This window comes from Antennarius striatus, chromosome 7 (assembly GCF_040054535.1).
Source record: "Antennarius striatus isolate MH-2024 chromosome 7, ASM4005453v1, whole genome shotgun sequence".
Classification (NCBI taxonomy): Eukaryota; Metazoa; Chordata; class Actinopteri; order Lophiiformes; family Antennariidae; genus Antennarius; species Antennarius striatus.
In genome coordinates, this window is record NC_090782.1 from 15134552 (window position 1) to 15150451 (window position 15900).

At 40.1% G+C, this 15900-nt stretch overlaps 1 protein-coding gene across 2 annotated transcripts in view; it reads right to left on the reverse strand.

The window, feature by feature from the left end:
• Positions 1-745: 745 nt before the first annotated feature.
• camsap2a (calmodulin regulated spectrin-associated protein family, member 2a) overlaps positions 746-15900 on the reverse strand; it is a 34480-nt gene continuing 19325 nt past the window's right edge. The window contains exons 5-18 of one of the 2 annotated variants that reach the window (XM_068320336.1): positions 15807-15839; positions 15346-15487; positions 14621-14760; positions 9936-10032; positions 9658-9754; positions 9409-9440; positions 9217-9286; positions 6935-9065; positions 6144-6334; positions 5543-5766; positions 5345-5417; positions 3713-3828; positions 3401-3519; positions 746-2858 (exon numbers count right to left, since the gene is read on the reverse strand). In XM_068320336.1, coding sequence (XP_068176437.1) covers positions 2553-2858; positions 3401-3519; positions 3713-3828; positions 5345-5417; positions 5543-5766; positions 6144-6334; positions 6935-9065; positions 9217-9286; positions 9409-9440; positions 9658-9754; positions 9936-10032; positions 14621-14760; positions 15346-15487; positions 15807-15839 — 3771 coding nt within the window. In that variant the 3' untranslated portion in view covers positions 746-2552. The remainder of the gene's footprint in view (positions 2859-3400; positions 3520-3712; positions 3829-5344; positions 5418-5542; positions 5767-6143; positions 6335-6934; positions 9066-9216; positions 9287-9408; positions 9441-9657; positions 9755-9935; positions 10033-14620; positions 14761-15345; positions 15488-15806; positions 15840-15900) is intronic. The other variant, XM_068320337.1, reaches the window with a different exon arrangement.

A 15900-nucleotide genomic window follows, 5' to 3' on the forward strand; every position in this document is an offset into this window, starting at 1 on the left:
CGGACTCCACCGCAACCCGCCGATCCTTGACTGTGGCGGTGACGCCTGCTGGTCACACCTACGACACAGCGGCGGAAGAAGCTTTCAGATGATGAACAGAATATTAAAACACAAACGTAATTAAGTCATAAAACGAAACATGGAAACTACTTCATTCGGATGTTTAACTGCGTTCAGGTCTTTAAAAAAAGTTGTTTTATATATATATATATATATATATATATATATATATATATATATATATATATATATATATATATATATATATATATATATATATATATATATATATATAAAACAACTTTTTTAAAAGACCTATATATATATATATATATATATTGTGATCCAGCCTTGATTTTGGTTCAACAAATGCTCAAAGATGTGATCAAATGATCAAATCTCACTGTCACGTATTTTTTCCATTTTTTTTGGAAGACAAGTCATTGAGGTTGATATTGCCTCACCAAAAAAAAAAGATTTTCGTACAAGCCTGCAACAAGCAAACAGCATGAAGAATTGGTAAAGAAAAAGAACAGCTTTCCAAGGTTAAAGATGATCCTATCGACTGCTGTCATACATCTGGTTAATAATTCCTCAAATCCATACAACATAAAATGACACTAATATCGAGTCTCAAGACATTTCTTTGTTTTATCTTCAGGGATTTATATATCCTTTAGTCTTAACAGAAAAAGGCATGCTATTTATAAATGAGCAATGCATAAATGTGGAGGCCATGCTTGGTTTTATTGAAGGAAAAGAAAAGAGAAAAAAAATACATGTTCAGCATTATGCTGTGTGATAACACAGCGTCCGACAGTAAAAACAAACTGATCAGAGTAAATAAGTATGAGCTCACATGAACACGCTGTACAGTACCATGACAGCCAAATGCAGGTGATCAGATCTTATGAAAGACATATTGTCATATTAGATAACCCTTTCAGAGACATGGCCATGCTGTGTTTATAAATACAGTACCCCCCCCCCCCACCCACGCTGAAACAAAAGCAACATATTAGATCTTTTGGAATTTGTACCTGCAAACAGTGTTGCTTTCAGCAGTAAAAATGAAGATGATGAGGACGCCGATGGGACTCAGTGGAGTGTCCATACCCGTATCAAAATCATCCTCCAGCGGTAAAACAAAATAACTGCAATTCCCGTCCTTTTTGTATTTTCCATCTATACATTTATGTTGATAATTGGAAACAAGAAGTGATATTCATTTGAGCTTGATATACAAACACACATCTGATTTTGTAATAACAGCAGTCTAATCTTTTGTCTATGCACTACGTTTACTGCTAGAATTCTTCTACCAAAGTTGCTGAAGGGTACTTTTTAGTAAGATGAGGACTTCAGAGAGAATGTGAAGAGTTCATAATACTCTTAAGCAAATACTGGTTAAACAGTTTGTACCTTCTGATATTGATCTTAATTGTCATTACGTTAGCAGTGGCTGAGAGGATTTGTATGTTATATTACCATGCTAAAAAGATCCTAAATGGCGCATTATGAGGCATTATTTCTAAAACAAAAAGTCAAGAGCTGCTTTATTCATTGAAATGAACTTACAGTTAAGGGATTTATGTAAATGTACATCATGTAAATATGCCCAAGAGATGATTGTTACTTTTACTGTCCTTCACTTTCACACACTAAATATCTCAAAGTCACAACTGCTTCTGTATATTACTGTACAAGGAAAAAGGAATTTGACCAACAATTACAAACATGACAGCATATTTATACATTAGAAATATATTTTTCACACATCATCATTTACATTGGAGCTGGGCTTGTGCTGGCATCCAGATCCGCACATTGAGAACTAAGGATTTTTAGTTATCCCTGCTTTCCTTTGAAAAAGCTTAAACCACTTGACTTTGTTGAGGTTCACAAATATGTGTGACTAATACTAGTTGTACACAATTGAGTTTTTGGCCCTTTTGTAGCTTAAACACCTTAATATACAAATTGTTTCATGGACAGAGATGAAGAAACAAGTGTCCTTCCAAATACAAAAAACCTATACTGTATCTGTATTTGCTGTTTTGCAATCTCCTCCTTGCACCCACACATTTAAACACACACACATAAGGCCACACATCAACAGGATAATGCAAACACAAATCAATCTGTACATGAATTCAAAACATTCAGTGCTTCAGTGTAACCAATGATATATCCCAGGATTCATAGTCTTTTTTATGTCATTTGGCACATTACACACAAAAACAACATTCACACGGGCCTTCATCACCTGATTCCAGCATGACTCTAAAGACACAGGCCTGAGAAACATTTTAATTTTTTTAACAGGGCCATACATTCGAGCTTATCATGATGTTTGAGTCTTTTGAGGAAAATAAAAGACATGAATGTCAAGAGGAAACATCCAAGAACCAGAAGAAACAAAAGATAAAAACAAACATGTAATGATCTTTGTGGAATTGCAGGTGCTTGAATCTTCATGGATATGTACAGTGAAGTGCAAATTGAAATGGTATGTTAAGACTGAGGGGGAGATAGAGAAGTTCAGGGGTCCATTAGGACTGGGGAGGCACTACTTTTTTCGGAGTGGCTGGCTTCTTGGTCTGCCAGAGGTGGCTGTGCATTGTCACTGCGTCTACGCTGGCTGACATGGTCTTAGCTGGTATCTGAGTGAACTGTTTCCTGTCCGAGTTATACTTGTAGAGACCGTCGATCATCTTGCGCGTTATGTTCTTGGGACCGATTCCTGCCAACTTGTTGATCTCCTCCATCTCTGGGCAGTAAGTGTAGAGAGAGCGGAACTGGCAGCCTGCATCTCGAAACAACACCAAGAAGTTGTTCGCCTCTGATTTCTCCATTTCCTGTAAAGGTCAGGTGGAAATTAAGTATGAAGTTCACGTGGTGATATATGGAAGACACTGTTGGAATGATTTCAATTTAAACCCTTCAAACTACAAATACTCAGATAATACTGCAGATATTAGGTCTTTACATCTCCTGGTTGATGCCCAATCGAATCTCCATTTTCACCCCATTTCCTGATAAATTCAGTGAAATATTCATTTCTACTGATTTCATCATCTTTCTGCTGCATTTACACTTTTATTTTAAATGCTTTTGTCCACAAATTAAATTCAGCAATTTACCCAAGCAATATCCAGCTACTGAAAAAAAAATTGTTCAGAATTTCCACATTAAATTAGCTCTTATATCTGTGGGACATTTTTTACTTTGGGACAAGGCATTACGATGTAAAGGAGAGTAAAATAGAAAGCTTTAGGTCTGATTTCTGATTTTAAACTACAGTGTTAAGGCCCATGGCGTGCATCATCAACTCAGCCACCAGGGCACCAGATATCTGCTAATGTCAAACACAATATATCAAAATCTCCACGTCTGCTACCTCCAGGATCTTGTTCTTTTGCCCTTCGTTAACTTTGCCGGCGAGGCAGCAGTGGGCCAAAGCGTTCTGGATGATGTGCTTGTTAGATTTGGCACTCGGTTCCTTGTACAACTTTGGTCCTGAAGGGAAAGATAGAAACAGAAGGATGAGACTGTTGTCATGGAACCCAGTACACCCTTGAGCTGCTGGTTTTTTATACATGTGTAATTTTTAATGTTGTTCTCTGTCTGTTTATTTTCACCCTGGTTGTTGTCTGGATTTCCATCATTATAACTTTATTAGTTTTGAAGTTAGGTCAATTAGTTGTCCTACCGGTGTACTCTGTGTTAGATGTAACAGAGGAGGTTGTGGATCCATTTTCCCAGTCTTTTTCTCCATTTCTGCTGCTGGAGCAGCTCAGAGACAGAAAGCCATCTGCAGAATCTGGCCTGGAACAAAAACACAGGGTATTAAATCACCTTTTTGGATGAAGGCTCAGTGAATGATATTGTGGGGGGAGGAAACTATCATGCATTAAGCCAGTAAAATACTATCTTAACTACCTAGAATCTTTCCAACTATTTCAAAGCAGAATGTCTGTTGTCATTCCTTTGCCACGGCAACATAAAGTTTCTACAACTTAATCCTAACTGTAGAAGGAACCGTGTGCACCTCATTCGAACATGGTTTCAGTGTTAGGTGATAATAGAAATGTGGCCAAGCTTGCAAGCATGGATGGTGAGAGTGGCGGTGTGAAGCAGTCTGGCTCATTTAAGGTCAATAAAAGAGGTCAAACAATTATAGTGCAGCAATTTTGCTGACTTGCTCTTTCACTAGACTGCAGCTGCATCAAACCCTCCTTCTATACATTTACAGCAATGTGAAGAAGTGATTTCTAAATATACTTCTGAACATATCCTATTTCACTTAGATTATATAATGCATTCCCAAAATGCACAATTCTGCCTCTGCAAATATGTGAGTCACATAAATAAACAGGATTAATAATAATTGGATTCAATCTATCATCACATTTTATTAAACACTCAATACCATTGAATGACTTGAAAAGAAGGATGATTTATGCAGAAATGCACAGAACAATTTGTCGTTATTGTGTGTTGGTAAGGTGTGCAAATGTCAAAGCAGGAGTGTAGAAGCAGAAAGGTAAGTGGGAAGACAGAAAAGACTGATTAGTGATGGCAGTGCTGCTAAAAAGTGTATTGACATGAATCATAAAGAAACATCTTTTCCATCAATCTGTCCTACAAACCAGCAGGGGAACAGGGTTTCAGTGCACCTCAGGATTTAACGACCAAGTAGTGACTAACCTCCTCCTTCTCAGTTTAGGAGAGCTCAGAAAGTAGAGGAGACTGCCAGAGGCTAGACTAACACTTCTGATATGTGTGATGTAATGGAAAGGAAAGGATTAAAAAGAGGAAGTTAGGAAAAACGTTAGACATAAATAGCTTGGCCTTAACATACGGTATACGAAGGTTCTAAGACATACAGTATACTGGACATATGTAATAAGTACAGTCGTACCTTGACATACGAATGACTCGACATAACAGGTTTTTCAGATACGAACATCGCTCAGTCTATATTTTTGAGGCTGCATCTCGTTCTTTCTCACGTGTTGTCCGCGGAGTAAAGGGGTAGCTTGTATCTCAAGGTACTACTGTAGTTAACGACTTTGAGATTGAGGTTTGTCAGATATTTTCAGGGTTTTAAATCAAATGTTTTGTTGGATTATGATAGCATTAGTTGAATCAAATGAACATCTGGTGACACCCTGACCAGTTAATACAAACATAAGTAACACAAACATGCTGTTCCTGTCCAATCTGTCTTTCTCTACAGCTCAAGATGAAGAGATTACATTATCAGATATCTTTCTTGTGTGATTCATTTGTCATTGGTTATGTAACAGGAAAAGACTGAAAGCTTGTAAAAACATCTCACCTTGGCAATCTCTTGTCACACTGAACGTAGTCATTGTCTCCCAGGTTGAGGGAAGCAAGGGACAAGCTAGAGACTGAAAAACACCAGATGTGATACGAGACGTTCCAGAGGACGTAAAACCAAAACAGACATCATGAATAAATGCATACACAGATGGGGTGTTGAGGATATCTGAAAGGGGGACAGGTCACTACATACCTGTGGCAGCTCTGACAGGAGTTTTGGGGGAGTCCATGTTATCGTGATGGATGGATTTAGTGCGGCCTCTTCTCTGCTTGGTTCCACTGGTGGGACGTGGTTTGATGACAAAGTCCATGTCCTGCATCAGTTTCAACTGCTTTCTCCTGAGATATTCCTGCTTGATGAATTCCCTCCTGGCCTTGTCTTCCTCTTTCCTGATGCGCTCCTCCTCTGCTTTCAGTCTGAACAGATGGAATGTCATAAAGGAAGTATATTGTTTAGATATATATCGTTTATATATTATATTGTTTATATATATATATATATATATATATATTATATTGTTTATAATAGAGGAAGTATATTGTATATTGTGAACAAAGGTATGTTGAAAAATAATATATTGCAATTACAATATTATATTATGTAATATAATATGACAATATAAGTGATTATATGATACAAAAATAAACTAAATAAGGGTTTGCTAAATTTTAAATCTAAATTAACCCAGGGTCACATATCATGTTAAAAAAGAAAGAAAGGAATAAAGAATCAAAGAGAGAACACAAACACGTCTTCTCTGAGATTGCGTAGACACAACAAAATTTTAACATACCGAGTCTCCTCCTTCTTCTGCTCCAATTCGGCCTCCAGCTGCATCTTCTTTTGCTGACTCTCCTTCTCCCTCCTCATTCTTTTCTCCAACAGGGCAGCCCTCTTCTGTGCCATGTTCTCCTCAGCCTTTCCATGCTCCTGAGTCAGGAATGAAACCAAATCAGTCACACAGCAGTCTGGCATGAAGAATTTCTGAAGCAAAAGGAAAATCAATCAACCTTTTTAGTAAAACACCTTGTATGAAACAACTGGAATAATGTTTTGTGAAATGACCACATGTATTATAGTTAATCATGCCTTCCAAACCCAACGACAATAGTGGTATTTATCACACACTGGTTTTTCATTTTAATTTCAAGTAAAGTTCTTCTGTTTATCTCTCAGTATCCACCCCTAGAATCTATTCAACTCTTCTGCAACTCCATATTTTTACATCTGTGGCTGAATTATTCACAACAGTCCCAGTTTTATGACCTACATTTATGCTCAGACTCTAGTTAGTCCAGCCTGTGAATGAAAACATAATATTGTTTTGAGCGAACATGTTTGGGTGGCAGTGGCTCAGAGGTAAAGTGGACGTCGCCCAGACATCGGTGATTTGAATAGGTTTAAGTGTAGTGGGGGTTTTTTTTAAGAAAGGCACCACTGCATTAGAAGGCTTCAAGAGGTGTGAGGTTCTAACCTGACTCTGTATGCTATCATTGTCATGATTTATTCATGTTTTTTCTTGCCGATCTTACATGTCATAAAAAGAAACTAACACATTCTTTGCGTCATGTGGTCATGGCCTACCTTAAAGAAGAAACCTCGACACATCTTCTGATAGTGATCCGATCCATCCATATTACTCTGCTGCATCTCCAAACTGTCATCAAGTGTCAGATCATCCAATGGCTTCATGACTGAAAGAGGAACCTCAATCAAACTGCTTTTGACTTGGCCTGAGGTTTCTGGCTGGGGAGGAATCGCAGTTGGCGCCACGGTGAAGGTCTCGACCACAGGATGGGACAAAACCTCAGGAAATGATGTCTCTATCGTAGGTATGAGCTCAACAACTGACTTCTGAACTTTCTCTTCATCTGTTTCCATCTCAACAAGGTTGGAATGGTTTTGAATTTTTGTTTCTTCAGTTTGGCATTTCAGTTTCGGTTCTTTTTTGCCCTGCAGGTTGGGAGAGTTGGGGGGTGAATGGGCTACACAAATTTTGGCAAGCTCTGTTTCTGGAGAAGGGATCAACTCCAACTTGCTGTTTTTCTCTGCTTTTGAAGCGACTGCCATTTGTTTGGTGGTTACTGGTTTCTCCTCCATGTAGACAAAGGAACATGTCAGCTGCTGGGAAGGGGAAAATCGCCGTAGCCTGGGGATGCTATCAACAGACTGGGGGGCAGTTAAAACTCGGTTGTAAGGGGCCAGCTTTAGCTCACTGGGGCGAGCTGTGCGTGGATTACGTGAGTGGAAAGAAGCAGATTTGCGTTTGATGCTAGTTGGAGAGCGATGGGTAGAGCGAGGGGAATCTGCTGGAGAAGAGGGCCCTGAGGATCGAGTTACAGCTCCAATCTGACTGTTTTTTTGTGATGATGGGTTTGTATATGGAGGCGAGATGACCCACGCCTGCTGATGTTGTTGCTCCCTCATGGCCATGATCACTTCTTGCTGCTGAGCCAGTCGCTGCATCTCAGTCTGAAGGAAGGCTAACGAATGGTTCAATTTCTCGATTGAACGTGTATACTCTGTGAGATCTACCTCTGTCAGCTGAGCATGACTGGGTACACCCTCCTCTCCTCCACCAGATGACTTTGTACAACAGGAACCTGTGATGCTTTGCTCTGCCCCATCAGGTGTATCCGCTTTGCTCCTCCCAAATTTGATGGGACTTGTGCTTGCTGCTTTGCCTTCTCTCTCGTGTTTTCCTCCTTCCTCTCCACTGGCTGCTCCATCTCCTTTCCTCTTTACTACATTAAGGAATGCAGAGTGACCCATCTTTTGGCGATGCCTTGTAAAAGCAGCCTCCACTTTCTTCTTCTGTGCTTCAATGGCCTTACGTTTCTCTTCCAGCCTCATCCTCAGCTCTGCCATTTCTGTGGCCATGACCTGAGCAGGGTCATTTGGTGGAAGTTGTACAGACATGGGTGATGTGTGAGCCCTGAGGTTTGGTGTGGTTTCTTGATGGATGGGGCTATGCTCAGGGGTCGGGGCCCAAGAGACAGATAATGGGTGGCCAAAGTCAGAGCCCTCAGGAGTGGTCTTGAGGGAGCTACTGCTGCATCTCCCTGAGTCTGGGGCTGATGGATTGTGTTTCCTCCTCTTCTGTTCAGCAAAGCTAGTCATCTTCATTCCAGAGGGACATTTGCTCACTCCAGGGCTTGGGGTATCCATATCCAAGTCCATGTTCACAGAGCAGTCTTTCAGCGAGGAATCCTCATCTAGAATGTCTTCTGTTTGGATATGGATCCCAGTGTCTAACTCAGCGGTGTCTGTAGTGCTAAGAGGACCTTTTGAGTCTGACTCTGACAGGGGCTCCAAGCCAGAGACATCTGCCCCCTGGGCTTGGCTGTGCAGAAAGAAACCATTGTTGATCCCCTCCACTGGATGCCTGTTAGGGCTGTTGATAATCTTTAGGACTTCCTCCATTGAGGGAGGTGTCGCGATGACACTTCCATGTCCGTTGGGGTATCCTTTTCTGTCTGGATCCATACTAGCTAGGCTGTCTGGGCAGCCTTCCTCCTCAATGCCAATATTTTGACCATTCACTGGCTGGAAGGACAGGTTACGCTTCATCCCACGAGGCAGGTGGTGGACCTTGAATCCAGAACCATCATCCGTACTGATGGACCTGACCATGCCTCTTGTGGAGGAAAGTGGGCCAGGAGCAGAGTCCTCTTTGTCAAAAGGGATGTCAAAAGAAACTCCATAAGGCCCAGACCTTAAGAGATTAACAAGAGGTTAACAGAGATTACCTTTAGAATTCTAAAAAATTTAGAAATTCTGAAGCCATTTTCTTAATTTTAAAAACGTAATTAATCAGTAGATGAGATATTTTCAGTGAGAGACACATTAATGTGTCTTTAATTTACCTTTTCTCTTTGGGCCAAGTGCCGAGGTTACCATCAACAAAGGACATTGAGGTTGACCTCTTGATTTCTCCTGGATGGCACAAGGGAGAAACAAGAATTAAAAAAAAGAAAGTTTTGGACCTACAACTAATCATACCTTGATAGTCACACGCAAAAATAAAATAGCAGTCAAGATATATAAATGAAAATCACCTGAATTTCGAGGCTGGGGTCTGAGGGGTAAACTATGAAATGAGAAAGGAAATTATTTGCTGTAACAGACATTTTCCTTTGAAGCTCAAGTGACTCCGATATGCAATACAAGTTGATCTTAATTTGCTTCAACTTCTGTCAAACAAGCATAAAATACTTTAAAAGAGTAGCTTCACTCATATTTTGGCAATGCACATATCACCTGAAACTCTCATTAGGTACTGAATACCACAGATTGGGATGGCATACCTTGGTCGTTCGGGACTTGGGGCTCTTTCCATGAAGCTCCTCTTGGTTGCTTTGGAGATGGGGATGGCTGGCATATTCTTCAACAAGACTGACGACTCTGAGGTTACATAACGAAAAACAAACAGACAAAAAAAAATCTAAATGTGCTTCTACAATGGAAAGCAAAACATCTCTCTTCATTGATTTCTCTACCACACTTATTATGACATCCCCCTGTCACATAATATATTGCTATTGGTAGCATAATTGTTCCTCTAAGGTCCAAAATCAAGACTTGCCTGTACCGTCATTGTCCAGCAATTTTGGTTTCACAAAAGATGGCTTGTCCACTTCAAACCACCAAAACAGCTCCGCCATGAACACCAGATAATTGTTCTGAGGAAACATTCAGTAGAAGGTTCAGACTACAAACACAGGATTGGGTAAATTGCAATCACTAAGCACAATTATGTTAAAGATAAAAAAAAAAGTCTTTAACAAAAAACAAATTCTGTATGGCACATGGCAAACATTTTTATCTTCAGTGGACGTCTCTGGTAGCCCTAACAGTGGACCTGAGGTTGATTGTCTAGGTTACAAACAAACACTTCCCCAATCTTGGTATTATGTGATAATCATGTTTCATAGTTCAAACTAGATTTACATTATTTACAAACATCACTTTCCAAAGACAACAAAATTTATTTCCTGACCAATTATGAGTCTGAATTTTGACGAGGTAAGAACTGTTAACAAAGTTTCTGTAAACAATGTTTTTTCTTTTTTCTCATGCAATAAGTTCATCTTTGAACTGAAATAGCACCTTTAGTAGTAGAGGGGAAAAAATCAAGGTATTAACCTAATTTTGAAGTTAAAGGTCAGCTATTTTTTTCTGTCCTCAATTAGAAAAATACAATTCACCAGTCCAAAATTAGACTGGGTAAGAAATGGAGACATATTTGGCATGGTTGAGTCATGTCTATGTATAAGTTAGGTCAATATACAACGGGAGGCAAACCTGCAAGACGAATCTAACCATGCAGCAAAAATGTCCATCTCACAATATCATCTCTTGCAGTATTATACTCGCTTCAAATAAATTCTTTCCTTATTTTTTCTACTTGTAATCAGGAGGATATGTGAACTATCAAACTTACTCTTATGCTTGAAGAATAATTGCAATGTGTAAACCTCAAACAGACAGGTCAGGAAAAATGCTTCAACCAGTAAAAAAATCCAGGTAACTCTTTTTCAATCAGTCAAAAAGTTTTCATAAGTGAAATTAAATCCTTCAAACAAACTTTAACAACTGTCATCATCTAAAAAAAACAACATCTAACCAGTGGAATTCCTCCAAACAAACAAAAAAAAATTGCATCATAAACTGGGTTTTTCTGCTTGTTTTGTATTGAAAATGCTTGCACCCACTTACGAATGAATGTGTCCACACATATGCATCATGATTGCAGTGAAGTAGTTATGACCTTGAGGAAACGCCCCCTCTCTACCCTCAAACCATGGTCTTCAGACAAAGACACTGCTGCATGGCTCAGCTCTAAAGATGTCTGATTCACCCCATCAGCAATATTTTACTATAACATAAGTGGAATCACACACACATTATACAAATACCCTGGGAGTACCCAATAGTTCACAGTTTGCAGCCCAGAAGAACATGAGGAGGGGCAATTATAACATTCGAGGCAGCGGTGTCCCTTGTGTATTACTGCAGCATTTGATTTTTTTTTAGTTTACCTCAAGGTTAAAATGCAGAGCTGTTAATGTCTGAAATGCGTCACTGGTATAGAGTCTACTTATGATGCGCTGTAGCACACATGGTTACCAAAGTGATGAAAGTGTAGCACACATTTTTTAAAATTATGTTATATTACATTTTTGGGGTGAACCACTCTTCATTTACGTATGAATGGCTAGTCAAATACCAAAATGCTAGTTACCTTTAGGTGTCAGCATGTGAAACATTCCTCAAAAGGTTGAGTTGAGCAGAGTAAAAGAATGAAACAAAAGAACAAAAGAAATAAAGATCTGCCATCGTCTGCCCAGCCCACTGGTGGCAAAAATCTCTCTTCCCATCTGTCGCTCTTAGTACTGCTGGCACACCGGGTGTGAGTGTTATCACTTAATACCACCAGCCAGCAATCAAACACACATACTCACACACACGAACACGCATGCACACACACGTACGCACACACACACAAGCATGATCTATTGTTTATGTGTGTTTGGCTAATAGAGAGCTACTCTCTCATGATGGGACAGGGACCTGATTGGTGATTACTACAATTACAGATAACAGTTGAGAGAGGTGGGAGTGGACAGAGCTAATCCACTCTACAGAGATGGGTGCAAACATCCTATCATGTACAGCATGTGCTACACAGGCATTTATGTGTAACATAAATGTAGCAACAATGCATGACATTGCATGCATGAAAACAAAGCACATGATACATACACAGCCGTCAGTTGCCTTATCCACCAAAGGAAGAGACAAGGCTTAGACTAGACACAGAGGATTCAATGAGTATTAATGTCAATTGTCATCGGGCCAGAGGCTCAATGAAAGGCTGCAACTCCTGCAGCCAGACAGACTCACTGCAGTCTGGAAAACCAACAGGATTTACTGTCATATTTATTGAGCTGCTTCAAATTGTCTGTGGGAAACTATGTTGTACTACATTTCAAGAAAGAAAATCTGAAAAAAAAATGTACTTAAGTGCTTAACTTTAAATGCCCAAAAAGTTCTGAATAAAGGAATGATGTTCATTTGAACACCACAATATTATTCATTCTTTGTTTGCTGATGGTAGAAGATGAGATTTAACCTTGTTAAATCAATGCTAGCAACAGGCCTCAGCTGGTGGATTTAATTTATCCTTCTTGGATTGAAGATGGTCTTTCAAATTTTTTTTATAAAATGAACAGCCAGTAAACGGGAGTGGGCTGACATTATTTACCAGCCTTGTGTCTGTTAGGAGGAGAGTACATGAGGGCTTTGGGGGGTTGGGCATTAAAGGCTAGTCTATTGTCTCCAATGAAACCTAAATTATTTATCTTGGGTTGATCCTGTGCAGATTGCTGTGCTTTTCACCCCGAGTCCTGTGGCACCTTAAGAGGGAACAAACCCTTAAACATTAAGATGGTTATTCTTCAGCTCAGTTTCTGTAATTACAGGATTTTTTGGATGACTGATAGCATCTCTTAAAATGTCCAAACCAGCTACAGACCAGCTTTCATGCTTGACTGAAATGTCAAACATCACGTGTTTTGTATTTTTCTTTCTTCCTTTTAAGAGTCCTTTATGTTTAAGCCACCCAGCAGTCACAATTATGACCTTAATCCAATCAAACAATCTCTCTATTTGTTGATTAATCAATCATCATCGCCTTAACAACTCTTCTGTTAAAAGTTTAAAAAAGCCGGTTTGCAATTTCCTTCCTCTTTTATTTAAGGGCTCCAGACACCATCTCATCTTCCTCTCTTTTTCCATTTTCTTCCGAATGAACACCTCCTCATCAAATATATTCATTAGTATGACAGGTGACAATGCACGTCTGAAGACTTTCCTTTAACTGGGTCAAGGTCACTGACTCTAACTGGTTCTGTGTGTCGCTCTGCTGAAATGCAGAAACTCCACTCTGATTGGATGTTTTTTTAATCCCTAATGAAATCAGTGTTAGCAAAACATTCCTACTGGCTATTTCACACAACAACTATGCTGCAACCAGCACGTTTTTAAATTTAAGGTAGATGAATGTTGATGCTCAGCTGTAGTTGATGGTCAGTAGTTTAGACATTCTGCTGTTGTCTGACTTGTGTTCAGTTTGTGCTGAGAACAACAGTTCTCCATGGGAGGACACGCTGAGGCAGAGTTCGTGTCATTCAGACAGACCAATTTGATTTGTACTGTTCTGGAGCAATCCGGCATAACACACCAACATGAACACAAAAACACATGAAGTTGCAGTATGGTATCACGTGACTGCCTACCAATAATCTGTGATGAGGTGAAGTCGCGAGTATTGATGCGCCAATGCGGGAGAGCGCACTGTACATTCTCTGGATGACATTGTGCTACAACCTCAGATTTGTATTAGTAACTTTAATTTCTTTCCCAATGTAATTGGCTTAAATGGTACCCATATTCCCATCAAAGCTCCCTCAATGAAGCTGATGATGTGAACAGGAAGCCCATTCACAGCATAAAAGTGCAGGTACAGGTAGACTGACTACCGTTTCAACATGTTAAAGACTGTACCATAGATAAACATCTGACCAGATCATATGTAATGCTACAGACTATAATTCTGATTCGGAAGCAAAGTGTTCTGGGTCAGTTCCTGTCTCACAGATGTCAGGTCTTTTCTGAGCAACACACTGTAACGTGTTTGGTAGCGTAAAAGTTTTCAATAACTCACTTGTCTCTGTCCTTTAATCCACTCCGCTATACATCACAGGAGACTTTGATGGCTTTTATCTGGAGGACAGGGGTTACCGGGGTTTTATTTAAAAAAAAAAAAAAATTGGTCGGATCCAAAATGACCCTAGTTGTGAGTGTCTGCGTGAGTGTTTGTCTGCGTCTCTGTGTGGCTCAGCGGTGCACTGGCGTCGTAACCGGAGTTTCCCTCTCTTGACGACCTGAGTCATCTCATTTCATAGATGTTGATATATATGACAGCACAAAACTGCACATATTACTGTGTTTTTTCTATTAACTTTTCTTCCATCTGCTGGCAGTCTGCCTCCAAGCTCGCTTTCAACAAGACTGTAAGGACTATTACAGACCAACTGTAAAAACAAGAACCAAGGCAGTCAGAGACTGCAACATCCCATGAAGGGTAGGTCAGGGTACCCTGAAGGTACACTCTAGTCCAGGACAAAACCTTCACAATGTAACAGCAAACATTTTTTTTCAGAAATGAAACCTTGGTGATTGAATGCAACCAGGAGTGAAGGGTACCTTGATGGCGGAGGAGGCGTAGAGCATGTCTTCCAGGCTGAAATGGCAGCAGCTACTCAGGTTGTCTTTGCAGAAGTCCTGCACGAGCTGGAGGTTGTAGAGACGATCAGCCAGTGTCATGTTCTCCTTCAGACAGACATCTGGGTGGGCAGAGGAAGCCATCAGGAGACGTGAGGATGAATATTAAGGTTTAATGGGTTCTGGTGGTTTGAGTTACTGATAATTTAAGGTGAGACTTCCGACGTGCTAAACGGACCAATCATGACAGTGGCTCATAGGCCATCAGCCCATGGGTGGGGCTTTCTGTTAATGCATTCAAAAGGGTAACAGTTTTGAGTGATTGATCTTTTGTTCCTGAGCTATTGTTAATTCAACACAATGCGATGTGATTACATCTGTTACAACTTTTGTTTTCACCTTAACTTTTATCTATTTAATGAACCAATCAAAGACAGAGGACCAAATGGCACAAATGCATCACATCTTGTTGAAGTAAAAATGTTGAGAACATCACAGTGCTCAGAGATCAGTTATTGGCTTTTTAAGCTAGAAAATGACCTATTTTAACACATAACTGAAAAAAGTTAAGCATCTTCAACGGGCTAACAGAACCTCAGTCTGGTAAAATATTGTCACCTTTGGCTGTGTTGCAGGACTGGCGGCCATCCAGCACCACTCACCTCACACACATCCTTTACTTCTGCCTACAACTGTGAGCTTCTTACCACTCAGTTGCAGCAGCTGAGGGCAGTAGAAGTGCAGCAGAGCTCCCAGGGCCGACCCGTCCGTGCTGTCTTTCAGCAGGTTGTCCACTGGGGGGATCCAGGGAACCGGCTGGTTTGAGGCCTGCTCCTTCCTGTAGCGAGCCTGCATAGCATACAAGACATGCAAGATACAAGAACATTAGATCAGATATTAAATAGAGAATTAAGATATGTAATTCGTATTCTAACACGTTTTTTTTCATATCTTTGTTGTGCAGGGAACGACATGTAAGCCATACAGGGGAACACCTGACAATCACAGGGTAGATGAGAGAAAAAAATACTTTGTGCAACAGTGGAGTCAGTATGATGCACACGTGTGATAAAATGATGGCAATGAAGGCATGGAGCAGTGAGAGGGAGGGTAGATCATCGCTGTTGTTACATAGATGATAGAGCATAGCATTCATTAGTTAACTTACAGGCACAAGCTTCATGTACCACTTGGTTGGGGACTGCAGCAGCACAGCGGACACAACAACACAAACAAAGATATACCTGTTAGTGGGATTAAGC